This window comes from Taudactylus pleione, unplaced genomic scaffold (genome assembly GCF_031769625.1).
Source record: "Taudactylus pleione unplaced genomic scaffold, aTauple2 ptg000396l, whole genome shotgun sequence".
Taxonomy (NCBI): Eukaryota; Metazoa; Chordata; class Amphibia; order Anura; family Myobatrachidae; genus Taudactylus; species Taudactylus pleione.
Window position 1 is genome coordinate 3,611,069 of NW_028284797.1, and position 24,414 is coordinate 3,635,482.

The 24,414-nt window shown below is 44.0% G+C and overlaps 1 protein-coding gene across 1 annotated transcript in view; it reads right to left on the bottom strand.

Moving 5' to 3' along the window:
* Nucleotides 1–9,539: 9,539 nt before the first annotated feature.
* Nucleotides 9,540–24,414, bottom strand: part of LOC148506780 (uncharacterized) — a 49,563-nt gene continuing 34,688 nt past the window's right edge. The window contains exons 3-4 of the mRNA XM_088446297.1: nucleotides 13,221–13,388; nucleotides 9,540–9,904 (exon numbers count right to left, since the gene is read on the bottom strand). Coding sequence (XP_088302423.1) covers nucleotides 9,687–9,904; nucleotides 13,221–13,388 — 386 coding nt within the window. The 3' untranslated portion in view covers nucleotides 9,540–9,686. The remainder of the gene's footprint in view (nucleotides 9,905–13,220; nucleotides 13,389–24,414) is intronic.

Below are 24,414 nucleotides of genomic sequence, written 5' to 3' on the forward strand. Positions count from 1 at the left end.
CATGAAAAACTGTAACTCCCTTCAACAGTGGGGATGAGGTATGATGGTGTGCTTGTGTTTGCTGGCGATGAGTTGAGCTGGAACAGAGAGAGTGAGTGAAATACAAGCAGCCCATAGCATTCTGGCGCTTGACACAGAAAAAACTTTTGGATGTATTTCCTGGTCATTTGCATTTGAAGCACTTAGAGCTATGGGCTTATCTGGTAAGTTTCTAGGTGGCATAAGCATTATATCGCATACCATCAGCCATGGTCACTATCAACCAAATTACTTCTCTGCCCTTTGGGATTGCCAATGGCAAGAGGCAGGGCTGCCCTTTTTCTCCCTTAATATTTGCTTTGATCATGGAACCCTTGGCAGTGAGGATTCGTGGTAATAATGACATTACTGGCTTAAAAGTTGGTTCTTCTGAACATAAGATCTCATTGTATACAGATGCTGTCTTCATTTCACTGACTAATCCACCCCAGTCCCTACAGTCCCTTTATGAGATTGATTTATATTCTCAATATTCTGCATATAAGATTAATACTTCCAAAACAGAGGTCTTAGACTTCTATATCCCCAAGTAAGTTAAGTCTTCTTTGGAAGAGACATATCCACTTTGCTGGCACAAACAGAAAATAAAATTCCTCAGTGTTTTTATCACCTGTCGATATCACCAACTTTTCCAAGCTAATTATCCCAGTGTTCTCTCTAACATTCTGACTTAGACTCCTGCCCTACTCATTTTATATCTTGGATAGGTAGAGTGAATTCAGTTAAAATGAACATTCTCCCTTGGCTCCTTTACCTTTTCCAAACCCTTCCAATCTTTGTCCCTTCATATATCTTTACATTTCTACAGTCTCACAGCTCCCGCTTAATTTGGACAGGTGTCCTCGTGTGCATCTAAAGATTCTCCAGCATCCTTCATGCAGTGGGATTCTTGGCATCCCACACTTCAAGAATTATTATATGGCCATGCAACTCGCTCAATGTGATTTATGGTGCAATCCCGGTGCGCAAAAAATTTGGGCAGAAATTGAGGCAATTAACTAAATAATTTCTAGGATCTGGTATACCCATCATATAGAATATATGATTAGTATACTTAATAACTCTTCCAAATGCTTTCACAAGGTTTGGGGCCCCTGGCTTGCTTTGTAAAATGCTCCCTCCCCATTTGAGTTAGGTTAGGTTACCTCATCCTTTTGAATGGTTTCCACCATTTTGTATTTCCTCCTTCTCTTTTATCTTCTGTCTCTGTTTCTTCTCTTCATCCTTTCTTTACAGTCTGCTACACAGTTTCTCTCTGAGCTTTCTCCCTTCCTTGTTCCCCTTGTACTTCTGATCATTATGTTGTGTCTTTGAGTCATTAAGGGTGTACAGTACAAGACTTTTATCATAGCTAAAGGGGTGTACTTTGTATGTGTGTGTGTATGTCTCTCTCACTCTCTCTCTATATATATATAAAAATATATACTTCCTTGACGGGGCTGCAAGCTTAAATGTTTTGATGAAAATATTAACTAAAACCCCATTGGCAGGAATTGTTCTCACCCTTGATGCCAGCACTGTGCTGCTCTGTCCTGGCAGTCCCACCCTGGAGGCTCTCAGAAGAGTGTGCAGTTTTCGGGCTCCAAGCGTGGTGGTGGTCTCAAGAGCACGAAGCTCCGGCCGCATTCCTGATGGATTTGGACACTGGGTGCCAGCATGTTGGTCCCAGTCAACTAATCACATACCCCCAAATGGCAGCTGGGCTAATGTTCACCTGACCACACCGGCCAATCATCGTGTGACCCAGGGTATAAATACCCTCTGCTGACAGCAGTCCGTGCCTGAGCTTTGTCACTGTTAGGTGCCCAAGGCTCCCCTTCTCTGGCTAGCTGTCTGCAGTTCACTTGACTATTCCAGCGATAGTCCCCCTCTGGCTCCATCTTGTGCTATAGTCCAGTCCCACTCCGGATCCAGTTTGTGCCATAGTCCTGTCCCAATCTACCTCCAGTTGTGCTATAGTTCCGTCCCAGTCCAGATTCAGTTTTTGCTACAGTCTGGTCCCAGTCTGGCTACAGTTTGTGCTACAGTCTGGTCCCACTCCGGCTCCAGTGTGTGCTACATTCTGGTCCCAATCCGGCTCCAGTGTGTGCTACAGTTGGGCCCCAGTCTGGCTTCAGTGGGTGCTACAGTCCAGTCCCAGTCTGTGGTATGTTCTGGTTCCAATCCAGCTCCAGTTTGTGTATAGTCCAGTTCCAATCCAGTCCCAGCTTGTGCTACTAAGTATCCGCTTCAAGTCCCAGGGTCTTATCCCAGTGCACCTCTCTCCCAGTACTGTACTGTCCAGCTGCATAACATTATCTTTCACATCTGTGAGGAAGAGCTACACGTCCTTCCCTACTCCAAACCTCTTGAGCTATCAGTGAGCAGGTACCTAGATATTTCCCAGAAAGTCCAGAGTCCCCAGTCCTCACACCCATGCTGTATTATGGTGAGTGCAAGTGCAGAGTTTCTGTATATATGTATTTATTTTTATATATATATATATACACACATATATATGTATATAGCAATAGCGCGGCACTCAGTTGGCTTTACAAGCAATTATATATATATATATATATATACACACACAGGTATACAGTAGAATTTGTCCGGCACTCAGGACAATGCAACATGAAAAGACAGGTGCCCTCCTAATGGTGATGTATAAAGAAATCCTCTGGCATGAATATGCACCCACGCACACTAGAAAAGGAAGACGGGTATGCGGTTCATGAAGAAGTGAATTTGTATTCAAACAAACTACATAATCATGGCAAATACATTTGTCAACATTTCAAGGCACATAGGCCTTTTCATCATCTGTTTATGTCCTGATGAAAAGGCCTATGTGCCTTGAAACATCGACACATGTATCCATGATTATGTCATTTGTTTGAATACAAATTTACTTCTTCATGAACCGGAGTGCTGCCTTCCTTTACTAGTGCATGGGTGCATACTCACACCAGAGGATTTCTTTATATACAGGTATAGATATATAATTACCCATCATCTTATCACTACTTGTTGATGCTATGTGGCCATGGTTATGGTGGGAGTGCTGTCAGGCAAGTCCGACAGTCACGACCGGAGAGACCAGGAGCAGTATAGCGTCTTATTCACAAGGTGTCTATTAAAGGTAAGCTTGTTTGTTATTTTATTTTGTATTGACTGCCTGAGGACGAGGAATAAACATTGATACATTGCAGGAGCTGCAGACTAAGAGTAATTATTTATAATTGCTTGCAAAGCCCACTGAGTGCTGCGCTATTGCTATATATAGCCTTTTGGAAGTGAGCACCTTGGCAATTATATACCGTATTGGGGAGTGCCGGCCAAAGGAAATGGTTATATATATATATATATATATAACCACAAGAGGCAGTAAAGGGTAAACAAATTTAATTTTACTAAATAGGTTTATTGGAAAAATGGACATTACATATTTAATTTGGATGAGCAAAACCTGTTTTTTCTATTCATAATGAAGAACCACATCTCTTTTAAATTCTAACTACAAAATGTTAGTTTCCTATTGCTTTTACTGTATTCCAGGTTTGGTATTTATTACGTGAATCAAGTACATTTACTTTCCTTATTTCATTTAACTAAAATTGTCAAAACATGTTAAACATATAAAGATTTGGGTGTAAATGAATTCATTTTAAATTCATAAATTTTGGGTATACAGTACATTAGTGAAGACCAACATCATTCATATGATCACAGTGTAGTTTTATAGACACTGAAAGCAGGAAAATCATGAGATTGGAGTACACTTTATTGGAAGCTGCTCAAAATATCTAAAGAAAACAAATTAGAGTAGCTACTGTAGTTATTTTGATCAGTCTAACATATATTATTTATTGTTTCTGTAAAGGAATACATAATCTTAACATACTTGTCACCAGTATATGAATATAGAAGAAATACAGTATATGTTCTAAGTGGCTTGTAACACACTGATCTGTGCACAAAAGCCTGCGCAAGAAAAATATACGAAAATAGTTAATAATTCCATGTGGATCAACAATTGTTCGCTCTCACTTTTGCGGCAGTCTCCATTTTGAATGGCATTGTTTTTGGATTATACATTCTTTATTTTTCTTATATAGACAAAAATTCTGTTTGCAAGACCTCAAATCTATCTCTGATAACAAAGACAGCCAAAGGTATGATCTTTTGTTTTCTAAAACTCAATTACAGGTAATAAACGAATCACATTTATACACACAAGTTAAGTCTGCATGTTGAGTTTACTCATACTGTATCTCACAATTAAACCAATTTCGGTTGTGCAGTTCTGATTTGAGGCCTCTCTACTGTGTCACTTTTGGGACTGCAATGTTTAGATTGACAAGCAGTTAGTGAGAAGTCTGTTTACTGCTAGTCTGTGCAGTAAGAGACTAAAGGCCCCCATACACGGTGCGATGGAACCGTGCGAGACGACAGGGGATCCGCTGTCTGACATATCAGGCGGTCCGCACACACAGTGCGAGCGGGTGACCGACAGCCCGATATGTCGGCTCCCCTCTCTCTCACCTGCAGAGCAATCCATGGGATCGCACATCGCATCCCCTGATCTTATGGTTCTGCAGAAAGATCAGGGGGTGTGATGTACGACCCCACGGGAGCGCACTCGGCCCGACATCAGGGCCATACATGGTGCGATATAGCAGGCAAATCGCACCAATCAGTCAGATCATGTGCTCTGTCGCCCCGTGTATGGGGGCCTTAAGGGGTATATTTGCTAAAGTGAGAAATTTTACAAGTGGAGATGTTGCCCATAGCAACCAATCAGATTCTTCTCAACAGTTAACTAGCACCTTCTAGAAGATAATAGCTAGAATCTGATTGGTTGAACTTGCTATGGGAAACATCTCAAAGTTCTGAAAACTCTAACTTTAGTAAATATACCCCTAAGTGCAAGTGGACTTGTATATCTCCTAACATGTTGTGTATTAGGCAGTCAAGTGGTTGTACAGTAAATGTGTTTATCATAAGCATTAGAGACCATCTTTAAAAGTTATTGTATTTTGCCACTAATATATTGTGGATCCTTTAGTTGTTTTACGTAGATTTGGGTGTTACTAGATATACAGTATATTGAGAAGAAAAATATCCTAAAGTCACCAGATTTAATGGGGCATATTTACTAAAGTGCAGGTTTACAAAAGTGGAGATGTTGCCCATAGCAACCAATCAGATTCTACTTATCATTTATCTAATAACTTCTAGAAAATGATAGCTAGAATATGATTTGTTGCCATGGGCAACATCTCCACTTTTGTAAACCCACACTTTAGTAAATATACTCCAATGTGTTTTGCATACCTGTGGTGAATATCTCTCTATCTATATATGTGTATAATATATATATATATACATATATATATATATATATATATACACACACACTATGTAGACAAAAGTGATTAGACAACCAACGTTTCAGCTGGTTTGGCTAGTTGTAATGCATGGTCACATTAATTCTGAGAAGTATAGAGATGTTCTTGATAACTCTGTGCTCCCTACATTGTGGCAGTTCTACGGAAACAATAAATGCTTTAATCAGGATGACAATGCCACCTGTCATGTTTCCAGGGCGACACTGGACTGATGTACAAAAAAATTTGGTAACCCGGATGCACTGGCCAGCTCAGAGTCCAGATCTTAACCCCACTGAGAACCACTAGGATGAATTGGAGTGACGGGTGCATTCTAGACCGAATCAATCTTCTTCATTGTCACAGTTGGTCACTGTACGTAAGGTGGAATGGCAATACTTGTGGACATTTGCCAAGAAGGCTGTCTGCAGTAATGACTGCACATGGTGGACCTACAAAGTACTGATGTCAATAAAATCTTGTTGATCTGTTTGCTGTCAGTGTCCAATTACTTTTGTCCACATAGTGTATATATAGATAGATAGATAGATAGATGTACTGTACACATAAGCAGCAAGATGTGGACATCCTTGTGGATCACCCATCCCTACAGCCTGGGGACGGAGAGATACTCTAATGTTTCTTTTCCTACAGCCGTGGGTGGTTCACAAATCACTGTGGCTGTGGGGAGCCATGGCTGCTGTGAACCATCAGAATTCAGGAAACCAGAGCCTTGGAGATAAGGAGGAGTCTGACGATGGATTCGCGGGTGAAAAGGGACTGTCCAGGCAGTGTAAGCCTGGCGGGTGCTGGATTATTACCTTCCAGCAGCCAGTGGTGGGCGTGTCAGGGAAAGCCTAGTTTGGTGTGGTCGCATCTCATGCGATCATGCCATTCAAGTGATTAAGAGAGCAGAAAATTTGCATAAATGTCAAATCGCTCATTTTTCTCCATCAACAAAGGCACAGTGTGAATTACTCTTGCATGTTAGGTCAGTTTCTTTTTCAGTTTTTTGCAAAGAGATAAAGTAAAAATATTACATTTAATTGTAGGTTTCTCTTAATTATTCATTTACTAGTGCCGTTTAACATATTTTACCTTATACAGGACCATATTTTCTGGCAGATTTTGGAAAAACATTTTTTTCCATACTATCCTTCTCCCAATACTTAGAGTATTATACTTACTTAATTTGGTGGCATTTTAGTGATTAGGTAGAGTTACAGACAGCTCTGAATAGGAAAACTTTAATTAATGGAATGTGGTATTTTATAGGATAATTCTTTATCATTATTAATGTTTTAGCACTTGTGTTGTACACTGCAGAATAAGTGCAGAAAAGTTATTAAAATGCAATCATAAAAAAAACAAAATACCCTATTATATATTGATAATACATTGGACAGCATTATTGGATTACCTTACATATGTTATGGAAGACTAGGCACTTTAGGGCTGCATTAATATTATTTTTATGGAAATAAAATAGTAATGAGTTTCCCTGTAGAATTTTTTTAAACATTTTTAAAGTAAACAATAATGATAAACAAGGCATATTAATAAATAAAACAACAATTTCAATAGAACAGTATTGCTCAAACATTAAAAAAAACCTTTGGATATAGGCAAACAGAGTATATACACATTCAAGGGGGAAAATACAGGAAACGATGGAGGGAGGTCACATCCAATCACCATGCCCCAGCGGGCATGTGCTGCGGCCCTTCTTTTCCCAGGGCCCCTACCCTGGAGTCCGGTCTCTAGGAATGGATGTCCTGCAAGGAAACCACACCAATGTACATACATGGGGCAGGGCAGATGCTGGAGTGCATGGCCCCTCCCTCTTTTGTTGGTTCTATCCTCTCACACATGCATAATTTGCTGCCTGTTGCTGTTGGAGCAGCAAATAGCAGGAATGGAAGACCCCGATCAGCAACAGGTAGTGTTTGTGTGTTGGTAGTTAATTTGGGGAGTAGTGTAGCTGGATTGTTGCCAGTGAATGCAGGGGGAGGAATGTGTGTCTGGGTGCAACTGGGGTGTTATCAGTGAATGCAGGGGGAGGAGAGTGTGTATCAGGATGCTTCTAGTGTATTATTAGTGAATGCAGGGGGAGGAGAATGTGTATCAGGATGCTTCTAGTGTATTATTAGTGAATGCAGGGGGAGGAGAGTGTGTATCAGGATGCTTCTAGTGTATTATTAGTGAATGCAGGGGGAGGAGAGTGTGTATCAGGATGCTTCTAGTGTATTATTAGTGAATGCAGGGGGAGGAGAGTGTGTATCAGGATGCTTCTAGTGTATTATTAGTGAATGCAGGGGGAGGAGGGTGTGTATCAGGATGCTTCTAGTGTATTATTAGTGAATGCAGGGGGAGGAGAGTGTGTATCAGGATGCTTCTAGTGTATTATTAGTGAATGCAGGGGGAGGAGAGTGTGTATCAGGATGCTTCTAGTGTATTATTAGTGAATGCAGGGGGAGGAGGGTGTGTATCAGGATGCTTCTAGTGTATTATTAGTGAATGCAGGGGGAGGAGAGTGTGTATCAGGATGCTTCTAGTGTATTATTAGTGAATGCAGGACAGGAGGGTGTGCGCCTGGATGCTTATTGGGTGTTGGCAGTGAATGCAGGGGAGGGGGAAGGGGAGTATCTGAGTGCTGCTGGCACGGAGGTAGCTAGGGGTGTGCATGCGATGCCACCACACAGAGTGTTGTAAACGGTACCATTGTTGCCCCACAGCACCTGTATGTGACTTGTAGGGTGCCTGGATCTGCACCCTACAGCCACTAGTGCTCCTGCAGTACCGACCGGAGCATCCAAGAGACACCCTGCAGCCATAGGATGCTCAGGGTAGTGCTCTACTTATCGGAGCCAGTGTCCCCACCCCCGAGGATAACATTATGTCATGACATCATGGGTTGAGGGAGTGGTGCCAGCACAGGGTGGCATAGAACCCTGTTATGGCACTGGCTGCTGGGGTGTTCAAAGTGAATACAAGAGTTAGAAGAATGTGTGACTGGGTATTGCTGGGGTGTTGGTAGTAAATGTGGGTTAGGAGGAGTGTGTGTGAGTGCTGCATGGACTGAGGTGTTGGTAGTAAATGTGGGTTAGGAGGAGTGTGTGTGAGTGCTGCATGGACTGGGGTGTTGGTAGTAAATGTGGGTTAGGAGGAGTGTGTGTGAGTGCTGCATGGACTGGGGTGTTGGCAGTGAATGCGAGCTGATGGTGCACCAACAGCTATCTCACATCAAGGCTCCTGGCATGAACTTATACCCCTGTACACATTAGATGTATACTAAACATAAAAAAATAAACAAAGATCCAAAGTAAAGGCATTCGTTGACAACAACCCAGTCGCACTTAGACACACACCTTCCTCCCCCTGCATTCACTGACAACACCCCTGCAGTAGGAAACAGATTTAATTGACAACCTCACATAAATAATAATAAAAATCAAAGTAACTGCGTTGATTTAAGCTTATTTGGAGGAAACCTCTATAAAGACCAGTATAATTATAATATCACATATATTTTTTTATTAAAAACCATATATATTAAATGCAACAATTGTAGAAACATTAACCACATATAAAATTATCATATGCAATATTAGTAATTTTAGTATTAGCATTTGTAATTACTGTATATTCTGAATTTGAGATCAGTTCTATATTATTTAAATCAAAATCCAAATGATGTTGGCACAAATATCAATGTTCAAGCAATTGATTTGCAAAACCATAAGATGACCATAGAGGTTCAGCATAAATGGTACTTGAATAAAAATGAAATAGCAGCTGGAATCTATATAAAAAAAAACCCACAGCAGCATATGAGGTCATTAGCATTAGGTGTCCTTATTAATGTTAAAAATATTAGTTAGCAGTGTTACATATGGTACTGTATTAGATGTCCCCAAATTCCATGGCCGTAGTTACCATTCTACATTCTTAAATGAGTGTCCACTGAGTTGCTGCCTGCCAGCAAATGCTGCAGCCAGTAATTACAAGTGCTAATATTAATATTACTGTATATGTGGTTGTTATTTCTATGCTTGTTGCATTTCATTTATATGTTTTTTAATAAAAAATATGTTATAGAGGTTTCCTCCAAATAAGGTTATAACAGTGCAGTTACTTTATTTTTTAATTAAAGAAAGATAGACTACTTCTTCTGTAGATAATAATCTACATTTTTCAAATAAATATTTAATACAAATAATTCATAGAATCTTTCATATTGAAAAATGTGGTCCCATCAGTTGTGGGATATCTCATTTATCAGACATTTCTAAATGAACAATTCAAAGCTGGATCAATGTCCTTATCATCGGTTAAGAACTCTAGTCTATATTGGCCTGGCCTTGAGCTAAAGGACACATAGTCATGATGAGATTCATCCTCTTCTAAAACTGTCATGTTAGGATTATAAATTTGTGGTGCATCATACAGTCCTCCAGAAATCACTAATGTATCATCAGGTGGGGAATATCTATCGGCTGGAGAAAAAACACAAACATGTTAGTCATAGCATTGTGAAACACTGTTTTGTTTAACACAAGTTAACAAATCTTCAAAGAAGCAATTTTTAGTCCATAAAAGAACAAATACTACAAATATGTGACAGATCAATTGGCGGGCATAAAGTATAAATCATATTGGGGCTCTTTTAGGGGCCTAGTCATGATTCCATAACGGGCCCATTCATTATCAAGAGCCAGATGGGGCCCAATGGTTACCTACAGGAACCAATACTGGATCCCTGCACCTTCCCATGGGAATGAAAGCTGACTTGCAAAGAGGAATCTGATCAGATCCCTCCACTGCCCCCTGCACTGCATGTCCTCAGGCCATGCATGTGCAATGGCCTGGATTGGCAGGTAACACCGCTATTTTGTTAGGTCTGTTGTATAGCAGCTGCCCCATACTGGAGCAATACTAAATTGTAAAAGTATTCACCACCACAACTCATGGGAAGTTGGATACTTAATTATCGGGGGGCTAGTTGGCCCCAATTATAAATAGTCCCCTTAGAGTTGGATGTGTTTTATGTAAAAAACTGTCTCATAATATGAACCTGTTAAAACATGCGTTCTATGCTGAGTCAGATGCATGTCAAGATGCAGCTCTGCCAGGGAAGCATGTGCACCAGTTTTATGCAAGGATAAAACAGTAGTATACTGTATGCACTTGGTTTATGCCAGGAGTTATAGTTCGACTGTGTTACTAGTAAATGCTGAAGTTACAGTACCCAATTTGTTCACACACTATAATACTGTAATAATCCATCACATAGATAAGATACATACTGTATGGCCTGATTCTATTGGCAGTCACCTGTCTATGACTCTTTGCAAATGCCGTTAAAAACTCCGTCCCTTGTGTACATCCATGTGGCCGAATGTGCAAGGACTGAGACCCCCACTTTTAGTGTGAGTGCATGCTGTAATACTGATAGCTACATCCTTATACAGTATGCCACCTTTGATCACTCAATGTAAACTTGCACCTGCCCTATAGAAGATGCAGTTTCTCTGGTTGACTACGGCCAGGCCAGCTGAGAGCCTCGGCGGGCCCGGGTAATAGGGGGCGTGGCCTAATCACGGGAGTTGTGGCCACGCCCCCTTCCAGAAAAAAAAAGATTTGAAGCGCTGCGAAGCGGCGCTGCGTGCTGGGGAGGGGGGTGCTCTGGGTCCCCTCAGCCCTGCTCAAAGCCAGGGGGGGTGCGATCAGTGTGATCGCTCCCCCCCACAGCAAAAGGAGACTGCTGTGGCTGCTGCTCAGCAGCCACAGCAGTCTCCACTGCAGCTCAGCACACGCTGTGTGCTGGGCTGCTGTGAGGGAGGGGGAGCGGGGCTGGACCTGGGCCCCTCAGGAAGCCCGGGCCCCGGTAATCTGTACCTGCTCCCCTTCCTCTCGGCACCCCTGACTATGGCCTCCTATGCCTGTGGCTGGTAATGCAGCTGCTTACATTGACATGCCTGTGACACTCCTATAATACACCTACTGAATTTCTAGCCATCTCCCAGTCACTGCGGAAGAACGCCCATCACTTTTCCACAACATTTCTAATACCGTCCATCTCAATCACAACAGCACGTTTGTGCATATCAGTTTTCAGAACATTTCTTGCATGCGCAGTTACAAAAACTTGTTTAACTACGTTAACACTGGCATTATGTGTGGATTGCATTCTGCTCTGCATCAGGCCCATACTGTGCAATAGTGTCTGGACATGAGACACATACAATATTGTCTGAACAATGTTATATATAAATATTAAAGTCATATTTACCATGTAAAATACAGTTAGAAATAAAAGTACTAATTAAGTACAAACATTTGTTGTCTTCCCTTTTAAAATCAAATGGAATTTTTTCCTGCCATGCTAATAATTTATATACTATCATTGGGAGGGATTAGAACGCAATCAGCCAATCATAATCAGTGGATATGTTGCACAAGGCATCGTTGACTGCAGTATACTGTATACGCCTCCTGACAGGCGCTTATGCATCTGTGACCTGATCTTTTTAAGCTACATTTATAACAAATGTCCTTAAAGGGTATCCGGATGGAAGATCAACAATCAATAGGTCGACACCAGAGGGTCGACCGGCAATAGGTCAACATGGTCAAAAGGTCGAAAGGGACAAGAGGTCGACTAACAAATGATCGACAGTGCAGAAGGTCGACAGGGAATAAATGCTGACATGTTCAAATGGTCAACACACAATTGGTCGACATATTATTGCATGGTTTTTCAACATTTTTGAGATTGGGGTTAGGCACATCAGTGAGGGTTAGGGTTAGAATTAGGCACTATGGGGAGGGATAGGGTTAGGCTAGGGTTAGATTTGGACACTAGTGGGAGGGTTAGGTTTAGGAACCTGGGGGAGTGTTAGGGTTAGACATTAGTTTGATGGTTGGGATTAAAATTAAATTACAAAAAAAATGTATTCCATTTCAAATGTGTCATCCATTTCAATATGTCAAACTTTTAACCCTGTCAACCTTCTGCACTGTCAACCATTTCTAGTCAACCTTTTGTCCCTGTCGACCTTTTGACCACGTTGATCTATTGCCTGTTGACCTATTGACTGTTGAACTATTATACCACAACCTTCTTAAAGTATGTGGCTTATGTTTGCACTTCCCCTTCCTCCAACATCTTGCTGTCTATACTGTACATATGGGGTTCTAAGCACAAGATACAACCAAATCTACATATGGATGGAAGTGCAAGTCTTTTTTGTACAGATGTGCATTAAGAGAATATAAATACATGTACCCTCAAACACTATTGCCGCAGTTGCGCCCAACAGCTCTTCATGGCACGCTAAATCCCGCGTGACTCAGCTCGCACCGGACATCTTTTTTCACTCAGACCTACATCTTAGTCGCACAAATTAAACAATTAGATGTGACAAAACCACTTTGCTAGACGGCACCGATTAATTTAATGCACGACATCTGTGCTATGACTGCAGCTTTTTCTTACGCCAAGCTCCATTGTGCTTCATCCACGACATTGTAAGTGTCTAAAACAGATTTCTATGCAGTGAAAGTCGCAAAACAGTGTCTCTAGTATACTGTCAACTGTGTTTTGCTGTCTCTGCGATGCGACTATTATGTCACAGGTTTTCTGAAAACGCCTAGCAGCTAAAATGCAGAAACTTGTAGACAAAGCACTTTCTAATGTTTTTTATGTACTTCCACTGATACATTTAAGTGAAAAGATTAAATTAAAACAATGACAGAACTATTAATTATTTCTTACAAATGTATTTATATGTATAGAATTTTAGACTTTACCTGATTCATATGAACTTTCACGGAGAGGGTGGTGAGAGTATTGGGATCTTCGCCTTTTATACTTTTTCAAACTGAACGCAAGAATGGTCAAAATAACCACAACTAGCATAGTGCTGAAGACTGAAGTCAAGACTGTTTCAGAATACTTCAGAATGTAACTGTTTGTACCTAGAAAAATCAGAAAAATTATAAGTGACAAAAAAGCAATATGTGTTAATAGATGCTAATCCTGAATACAAATTCCAGGTGCACATTGTTGCCATTTGCAGTGACTGCCTAGGGCAATGTCATTTCAGATGCATGACTAGGGCATAGGTGAATCCATAGGGAAAATGGATTATTTAGATGGTGGCATTGCAATTTTAATGTTTTCAAGCTTTCTTCCATCCTGTGGTCACAGCCTGCATTGATATTCCTGTCAGTCGAGAGGCAGGCAGAGGACCATGCCTTGTACCACCAATTCAGTTTTATACACATATCAGAATCAGAATGGCTATTGTATCATATCATATCAGAATGGCTATTCAGCTTCCTTTGCTTACTTCTTAGCTACTTAGTGCAGCTATGCAGTGTGATACTAGTAGCACATTGATTGGTGGATGGCACTGGCCTTTAACCAATCAATGTAGTGGTGATCTCTACTTGGCTGGAACTCTTCACAAAGTGCAGGATGCTGTCACATGGCCTGCATATTGAGGGACAAAGAGAGAGGCTTACTTTAGGGAGATAACAGAGTACCCATGTAATAATAGCATACTCAAGTGACAGCTTGATAATGTAATCACATCATGAAATGATTTAAGCATATCTTCCATGGACCAAATTATCATAATTTTTTCCAGGAGATAACAATGGTAAAATGTATACAATTACTTATGCTGCTCCTACACTATATACTCCAGAGAACATTTCAATTTGGAAAATATATTGCTTGCTTATGTATAGAAACCCCTGTGACCATGTAGCCATGTTTTACACAGCTGGAAAATATTTTTTTTAACAAGTAAATATTGTCATATATTGGTCTCTACCTGTGCACTTATCAAACTAATGTCTATCTATACTGTACATGAGCAACCAAGAAATTGGCTCTGACCCTATGCACATGAGCCTCCAGAAAAGAACCTCTAAATTACACATTTGCCACCATAGATTGGTCTCTGTATTGTAAGCTATCAGAGATTGGCATTTGTGCGCTGCTGTGATATTATATGGGTAGAATTATGCAAGACTTCTCGTATAATGCTTGGCCAACTGTTGGGTACGTGCTGTGGATTAATAAAACTTATCTCACCAGTGCCTGGATCCTGAGAAAACTTAACTGAATTGATTAATGAATTAAATACTTTATTTTCATCGTACAAAACAAATGAGTTGGGTACGGGATGCCAGAGCTCGTGATCCCAGCGACAAAATCCCAACACCGACATCCTGACAGGGTTAGGATACTTACACCTGTGGTCGGTATTCTAACCCACCCCTCTCCCCTGACTCTCCCTTCCCAGTGCCTAAACCTTACCTCCCCTATTGCCTAAACCCAACCTCCACCTGCACCCTAACCCTGACCCTCCCCCTTTTAGTGTCTAACCTTATCCCAATGCCTAACCCTAACCTTTAACCCTAACCCTCCCCCTAACCACGCTACTTACTTTCGAGATGCTGGCACTGGAATTCTGACAGGTGTTGGGATTTCTGCACCAATAGTCTAAGCACCGGCATCCTGCACGCCGGGATACTGACCGCATCAAAATCAAATACAGTATGTGCATTGGCAATCAGATACATTTCCTGATACTCATAATTCCGATACAAGCAGAGATCTGACATACTGTAATAATGCAGCATTCTAAGTACACTTATTTAAATTTATCCTAACAAATACTGAGGGAAATTTTTTTTTCAACCTATATGTCCATGACTTAGGGGGTCATTCAGACCCGCTCGCGAGCGGCAGTACGCTCGCAAGCAGGTCGATGTTCCCCACTGCACATGTGCATGACGGAGGGAGCTCCGTCGTGCGCATGCGCGAGACTCGGGGAGCGACGGGCTTTCCATCACTCCGGGTCTCGCACCAAAGGGGGCGTGCTGTTGATGTTGATTGACAGCACGCCCCCTTTGGTGGGCGTGCCGGGGGTGTGCCTGCCAGATGGAGGCGTTCCCATGGGAACGCCTACCGTCTGAAGCCGGCCCCACTGACATCACTAGTGATGTCAGTGGGAGTGATTTTGGCTCTGATAGAGCCAAAATCACTCCAGGGCTTGTGGCAGGGAGACCCTACCGCAGTGTCTCCATTGCAAGTCCAATGGTCGCGATGGTCAAGACCATCGCGACCATCTTTTTGGCCGCTTGCATATGCTGTGGGTGACAACCCACAGCTATGCGAGCGGCCGGGAGGCCGCTCCATTTTCATGGAGGAGGGTCCTGATTCAGAGCGAGCGCTCTGGTCAGAGCGTTCAGCTCTGAATCAGGCCCTTAGTTCATCTACTGTAAATCTGTTTTAAGGCTGTCTCACAGCCTTCTTCTCTAGCACTTCTATGAGCCTTCACCTTCAGAGCTGTACTGTGTATGGAGAATTGTGTTGCTAATTGTTACTTGTGTTCTGTTTATATTTTGGTTATGTTCTGTGTACCCGTTACTGTATGTATGGCGCTGCAGACCACTTGTGGCGCCCTATAAATAAAATTTAATAATAATAATAACTAGCCCTGCAGCGACACTGGCTGCAAGGTGCCGTTTCAGGGACCCTGGTAGCCAGATGCAGGGGCCATGGGGCAGTGACAGTACCACTCCCTGGGCCTTGCATCCTGGGTGTTGGCACAGCTTGCACAACCCTAGTTACGACCCTGCTTAATATATAAACATCATATACTCTTGTATACTGCTGAAGCAGTACAAAGCTACAGTATATTATTTTGAATAATATAGAGCTCAAAAGTCAAATCTCTTCTCAGTGTAAGGTTCTGAAAAGTCCCTATAAAGATAGGAACACAGGGCCTGATTCAGAACCGCTCGCGAGCGCTGAGCGCTCGCAAGTGGGTCGATGTTGGCCCAGTGCGCATGCGCGAGACCCGGATAGCAACGGCTATTTGGTGGGCGTGCCGGGGGCATGGCTGGCCAGACGGAGGTGTTCCCATGGGAACGCCTACCGTCTGGGGCCGGCCCCACTGACATCACAAGAGAGCCGAAAGCACTCTAGGGCTTGCGGCAGATGACACCCTACGACAAGGGTCTTGTCGCAAGCCTGATGGTCGCGATGGACTTGACCATCGCAACCATCTTTTTGGCTGCTCGCTATAGCTGTGGGTGGTCACCCACAGCAATGCGAGCGGCCAGGAGGCCGCTAAAAAAAAATGAGGGACGGCATGATTCAGAGCAAGCACTGTTGTGCAGTCAGTTGTCCATAGGGGCTGTGTCCACTCCAAAGTCTATAGGGGCTGGCTTGACTGTGTTGTGCAGTGTACCATAAAGGCTGTAGTCCTAGAGGGGTGCTGTAGTGTTGTCCAGGGGTGATCTGTGCATCAGGAATGCTCCCCCAAAGTGCACTCCCAAAAAATTTTTTTTTTCTGTGTTTGTGAATTGTGTGCGCAGTAGCTGCACGTGCATCAACAAAGTAGCGCCAAGCGTGCGCCTGTGTCATAAGTAAAGGGCCGGCTGGCTCGTCTGTTAAAGGGTGGTGTAACCCCCAAAGTGCACTACAAACAAAATAAAAAAATTTCTGTGTTTGTGAATTGTGTGCACCGTGGCCGCACATGCATCAACAAAGTAGCGCCAAGCGTATGCTTGTGTCATAAGTAAAGTGCCGGCTGGCTTGACCTTTAAAGGGTGCTGTGACCCCCAAAGTGCACTCCAAAATAAAAAAATATTTAATGTGTTTACGAATTGTGTGCACTGTGGCCGCACCTGCATCAACAAAGTAGCGCCAAGCGTGCGCATGTGTCATAAGAAAAGGGCTGGCTGGCTTGACCTTTAAAGCTTGCTGTAACCCCCAAAGTGCACTCCAAAATAAAAAAATATTTTCTGTGTTAGTGAATTGTGTGCACTGTGTCCGCACGTGCATCAACAAAGTAGTGCCAAGCGTGCGCCTGTGTCATAAATAAAGGGCCAGCTGGCTCATCTGTTAAAGGGTGGTGTAACCCCCAAAGTGCACTCCAAACAAAATAAAAAATAATTTTCTGTGTTTGTGAATTGTGTGCACTGTGGCCGCACGCGCATCAACAAAGTAGCGCCAACCGTGCGCCTGTGTCATAAGTAAAGGGCTGGCTGGCTCATCTGTTAAAGGGTGGTGTAACCCCCCAAAGTGCATTCCAAGCAAAATAACAAATTATTTTCTGTGTTTGTGAATTGTGTGCAATGTGGCCGCACGTGCATCAACAAAGTAGGCCCAAGCGTGCGCCTGTGTCATAAGTAAAGGGCCGGCTGGCTTTACCATTAAAGGGTGCTGTAACCCCCAAAGTGCACTCCAAACAAAATAAAAAATAATTTTCTGCGTTTGTGAATTGTGTACACTGTGGCCGCATGTGCATCAACAAAGTAACGCCAAGCGTGTGCCTGTGTCATAAGTAAAGAGCCAGCTGGCTCGTCTGTTAAAGGGTGGTGTAACCCCCAAAGTGCACTCCAAATAAAAATATATATTTTCTGTGTTTGTGAATTGTGTGCACTGTACGTGCATCCTCAAAGCAGCAGCGCCAAGCATGCGTCTGTCTGTTAAAGGGTGGTGTAACCCCAAAGTGCACTCCAACAAAAATAAAAACATTTTCTTCTGTGTTTGTGAATTGTCTGCACTGGTACATGCATCCTCAATGCAGCAGCGCCAAGCGTGCATCTGTCTGTAACCCCCAAAGTGCACTCCAACAAAAAAAAAAAACATTTTCTTCTGTGTTTGTGAATTCTGTGCACTGTACGTGCATCCTCAAAGCAGCAGCGCCAAGCATGCATATGTCTGTTAAAGGGTGGTGTAACCCTCAAAGTGCGCTCCACTAAAATAAAATTTTTTTCTTTTTTTTCTGTCTTTGTGAATTGTGTGCACTGTAGCTGCACGTGCATCAACAAAGGAGCAGCGCCAAGCGTGCGCCTGTTTCCCCTAAGTAAAGAGCCGGCTGGCTCGTTTCTTAAAGGGTGGTGTAACCCACAAAGTGCACTAGTCTCCAACAAAAATAAAAAAATATTTTCTGTGTTTGTGTGCGCCTTAGCCGCATATATATATATAAAACATAAATGGAGGACCAAAATTTCTCAGATAAAAATAAAATAGGTAAAGATCTAGAACCACTTCCTCCTAGTGCTGAAGCTAGACATGGCATAGACGATAACATGCCATCAACGTTGTCTGCCACGGCCGATGCCCAATGTCATAGTAGAGGGCATATACAATCCCAAATGACAAAGTTCAGGAAAATGCTCTTAAAAAAAACATTTAAATCATCTGAGGAGAAACGTAAACTTGCCAATATGCCAATATCACACGGAGTGGCAAGGAATGGCTAAGGTCTATCGCTATGTTCACGACTAATGGTTCAGCTTCACATGACGATGGAAGCCCTCCTCCCACTATAAAGTCAAACGCGTAAAGCTGGCAAAACCACAGGGAAGAACTGTGCGTTCTAAGAAGATATCACAAATCCTCAAGGAGAGTCCAAGTGTGGTGGCGGTTGCGATGCCTGACCTTCCCATTACTGGACGGGAAGAGGTGGCTCTTTCCACCATTTGCACACCCCCTGCAAGTGCTGAAAGGAGCACCCACAGTCCACTTGCTGATATGCAGATTGAAGATGTCACTGTTGAAGTACAACAGGATGAGGATACTGGTGTAGCTGGCGCTGAGGAGGAAGTTGGTGAGGAGGATTCTGATGGAGATGTGGTTTGTTTAAATCAGGCTCCGGGGGAGACAGTTGTTGTCTGTGGGATGAAAAACCCCATCACGGTCATGCCTGGGCAGAAGACCAAACATTCCACCTCTTTGGTCTGGCAATATTTCTATCCAAATCCGTACAACAACTGTCTTGCCATATGTACCATATGTAAAGGTGAAATAAGTAGGGGTAGGGGTGTTAACCACCTAGGAACATCCTCCCTTATACATAACCTGCAGCGCGTTCATAAAAAGTTACTGTCAAGTTCAGAAACTTTGGCTAAGACCGTAAGCAGTCCAGGAACACCTAAATCCCTTTGTCCTGTTGTATTCAAGCACCTGCAAACCACACCATCAACTCCCTCCTCGTCAATTTCCTCCTTAGTCAGGATCGGAAGTAGTCCTGCAGGCCATGTCACTGGCATGACTGACTCTCAGGGCCGGATTATAGGCGGGGCGACAGGGGCGATCGTCCCGGGGCCCCCACACATAAGGGGCCCCCACACAATGTCCCCGACCACATCAACTTTTTTTTTCTTAATGGAGCTGCCAAGACCCCAGGCCAGTCCCCGCTAGGCATGCTCCTTTGGTAGCCGGCATCCACACAGCCTGCCTTTCATTTACTGACCCTCCCCTCCCCGAGCTTCCGCTGCCGCGATCGGAGATTGAGCTCCGATCGGGCAGCCAGTTAAAAAAAAACATGGCTGACAGGGGAGCTGCTGCGCATGCCAAGCCGCAGCAGCTCCTCCCATAAGCCTTTGCGGAGCACAGAGCAGTCAGTCACACTGATGGCTCCGTCTCCAGATCCTCCTCTGCCCGCCTCCAGCCTGATGGCTCCACCTTCACCCGGCCATAGAAGCTTCACAGACGGAAGGGGTTCTATCTCATTCCCTCACACTACACCAGGGATCCCTGCACCCACTGCCCAGCTGCTTCAATGCCAGCCCCAGAGCACCTGCACTTCCTGGGTAACAACGCAAGGTCTCTGGTTGCAGAACCATTATGAGGTCAGTACTCCAAAGCTGTAAACAAACAGGGTCTACACATTTCCTAGGCACCATGCTGGGGAACAACAACAAGTCTCAGCATGCCCAAGACTTATTTTGAGGTTGGCTATGACAATGAATAGGCTTCTGTTCTATAAAAGCACAAAGGCATCTGCTGGCATCACACAGCGCCAGAGACTATGTTGGCATTGATGAAGGCACAAACAGGGGAGCTGGTACTGGAAGCAGCAGATGCCAGGGCTGCCCTGTACTTGCATTACCCACAATATGCCACTCAGTGCAGCTTTAACCTGGGCACCGCAGCCTCCTCCGACGTCAGAGTCACACTGGGCAGCAAATGCAGCACAGACAGTGCAAGGCTGCCAGCGTCCACCGGTGAGATGAGATATATATATATATATATATATATATAATAGATAGATATAAAATTTTTTTATTTTTTCTATACACAAACACTCTGATATACTCGGATATCTCATACATATGATATATTATATATCAAATATAATATGTATTAATCTTCACATATTTATATATATATATATATATATATATATACACACACACACACACACACACTGTATATAATTATAAAAAAACAAACTTTTATTGATAGGGGCCCCCACACGTTTGTTGCCCAGGGGCCCCCACAGACCTTAATCCGGCCCTGCTGACTCTCCTATCCGGGATTCCTATGGAGGATCCTGCATTGCTACGCCTACTGATGCCGCTGCTGCTGTTGCTGCTGGGAGTCATTCATCATCCTAGAGAGGAAGTAGGAACACCACTACTTTTACTAAACAATTGACCCTCCAACAGTCCTTAGCGAGGAGGATGAAGTACGACAGCAGTCATCCTGAAGCAAAACAGATAACTGAGGCCTTGACTGCTATGTTGGTGTTAGACGTGCATCTGGTATCCGCCATTAGTGCAGTGGGATTTAGACAATTGATGGAGGTAGTGTGTCCCCGGTTCCAAATCCCATCTAGATTCCACTTCACTAGGCAGGCGATACCGAGACTGTACAGAAACATCAGAAAAAGTGTCCTCAGTGTCCTGAAAAATGAGGTTGTACCCAATGTCCACTTAACCGTGGACATGTGGACAAGTGGAACAGGGCAGACTAAGGACTATATGACTGTGACAGCCCACTGGGTAGATGTATCACCTTACGCAGCAACAACAGCAGCGTCACCAGTAGCAGCATCTCAGAAACACCAGCTCGTTCCAAGGCAGGCTACGCTGTGTATCACCGGTTTCAGTAAGAGGCACACCGCCGACAACCTCTTAGAGAAACTGAGGGAAATCATCACCCAGTGGCTTACCCCACTTAGACTCTCCTGGGGATTTGTGATATCTGACAATGCCACCAATATTGTGCGGGCATTACATCTGGGCAAATTCCAGCACGTCCCATGTTTTGCTGACAAAATAAACTTGGTGGTGCAGAATTTTCTGAAAAGCGACAGGGGCGTGCAGGAGACGCTTTGGGTGGCCCAAAAAATTTCTGGCCACTTTCTCCATTCAGCAACTGCGTGCCAAAGACTGGAGCACCAGCAAACACTCATGAACCTGCCCCGCCATCACCTGAAGCAAGAGGTTGTGATGCGGTGGAACTCAACCCTCTATATGCTTCAGAGGATGGAGGAGCAGCAAAAGGCCATTCAAGCCTATACATCCACCTATGACATAGGCAAAGGAGGGGGTATGCACCTGACTCAAGCGCAGTGGAGAATGATTTCCGTGTTGTGCAAGGTTCTCCAGCCCTTCGAACTTGCCACACATGAAGTCAGTTCAGACACTGCCAGCTTGAGTCAGGTCATTCCCCTCATCAGGCTTTTGCAGAAGCAGCTGGAGAAAGTGAAGGAGGAGCTAAGACGGAGTGATTCTGCTCGGCATGTGGGACTTGTGGATAAAGCCCTTCATTCACTTTGCCAGGATTCCAGGGTGGTCAATCTGTTGAAATCAGACCACTACATTTTGGCCACCGTGCTCGATCCTAGGTTTAAAGCCTATGTGGTGTCTCTCTTTCTGGCTGACACATGCCTGCAGAGGTGCAAAGACCTGCTGGTGAAAACGCTGTCAGCTGAAGTGGAACGTGACACGTCAACAGCTCCTTCTTCATTTTCTCCCGCAACTGGGGCTGCCAGGAAAAAACTTAGGTATCCTAAGCAACCCGCTGGCGGTGATGCAGGGCAGGCAGTACCAAGTTTTGACATCTGGTTTGGACTGAAGGACCTGGCAACAATTTCTGACATGTCTATCATATGTAGTGACAGTACTGTCACCATTGACAGAATGGTGGAGGATTACATCGGTGACAGCATCCAAGTAGGCATGTCAGACCTGTACTGGCAGGAAAAAAAGGCAATTTGGAAACCCCTGTACAAACTGGCTCTATTTTACCTGAGTTGCCCCCCCTCCAGTGTGTACTCCGAAAGAGTGTTTAGTGCAGCCGGGAACCTTGTCAGCAAAAGGTGTAGGAGGTTGCTTCCACAAAATGTGGAGAAGATGATGTTCATAAAAATGAATTATCAACTCTTCCAGGGAGACCAGCCTCCATAACGTATAGAGGACCTGTGGTGGTAGATTCCAGCAGGGACAAATTAATACTCTTTGAGGATGAGGATGTACACAGCACTGAAGAGGGTGAGGAATTGGTGGATGAGGAGGATGAGGACGACATCTTGCCTCTGTAGAGCCAGTTTGTGCAGGGACAGATTAATTGCCAGCTTGTTTTGTGGGGGCCCAAACAAACTAATCATTTCAGCCACAGTCGTGTGGCAGACCCTGGCGCTGAAATGATTGGTTTGTTAAAGTGTGCATGTCCTGTTTATACAACATAAGGGTGGGTGGGAGGGCCCAAGGACAATTCCATCCTGCACCTCTTTTTTTTCACTGCATTATGTACTGTTTGTTGCCTAGTTTTTCAAACTGCCATCCTGTCTGCCACTGCAGTGTCACTCCTAGATGGGCCACGTGTTTGTGCTGCCCACTCGTGTCGCTTAGCATAGTCATCCAGCTACCTCGGTGCAACCTTTTGGACATAAAAACACTATTGTGAGGTGTGATGTGTTCAGAATAGACTGGAAATGAGTGGAAATTAAGGTTATTGAGGTTAATAATAACATAGGAGCAGAAAAACCCACAAATTTCTGTGATTTTAGCTGTTTTTATGCTTTTATTCAAAAAAATACATATCTAAAACACAAAACCCAGAACCCAAAACACGGAAGGGTGGTTTTAGCAAAACCAATCTAGCTCCAAAACACGAAGAAAGATCCAGATCCAAAACCAAAACCACAAACCACGAAAAGTGGCCGGTGCACACCCCTAGCCCGGAGTCAAGTTTCCGGATCGCAGTCTACATCTGCACCAGAACAACCCAGCCCAGAGGAAAAGACCACAGTGGTTAGGCAACCTCCAGTGCAGCTTACCACAGCATCAACCAGCCCAGAGGAAAAGATTACAGTGGCTAGATCAGCACATCTACCCAGCATGCCTGTTGCCTCTGGTATGCCTACGTCCCCCAGCAACGTAGAGGATGTTGGTTCTGGCTCGTTGGATCCTGTGAGGGTGCCCAGTGATGCTCCTGTCCCTAGTGGTTTGCCAACTCCAGCGGTGAGTATGAGTGACCACTCTGATTTCACTTTGACTGACCTCAACCAAACTGACCCTAGCGATCCCATCCCATGTCCCCCTTTAGACTGTCCCTACTTAGAAGGAAGTGAGGGCCCCAGACAGGAGTTCAGGGAAGCTCAGCTTGCTGACCCATATCTGGAAAGCATATCTGGCCAAGCTGGCAGCGGCCTTTCAGGGATAGCAGCAGTGAGTCTGATCTGGCGGGAAGGGTTAAGATACAGGGTAGCCAGGAAGGTAGAAGGGGATAGGCCAAATAGGGAGCAAGGTCCCCTGCTTGTGCCAAGTAGATCGGGGAAGACATGCAGCCTACCCGTGGTGGATGTCACATGGAGTTTAGAGGCTGGTGATGTGTCCACCATCACTATGGAAAAGGTAGTGGACAAGGTGGTGAGAGAAGGCCTAGGTGACAGGGAAGGTTCCCATAGTCATAGGTCATTGGAGGAGGATGGTAGGGCAGGTCTGACAGGTAGTACAGAAAGAAGACAGGTGGAGATGACTGAGGTGCAGTGCCCAGGGTATAGTGTGGGGGGAGACAGGGGTAGGCCCAAACCAGTGGAGGTAGAGGCAACCAGAAACTGTCCCCGGCCCACAACCCCAAGACAGGTACTGACCTTAGAAACAGTAAGGCCCTACGGATGAGTTGTCCCTGACTTTAGTACTGTAGTTACAACCCTTACAGAGTTGACCAGGGAGGGAC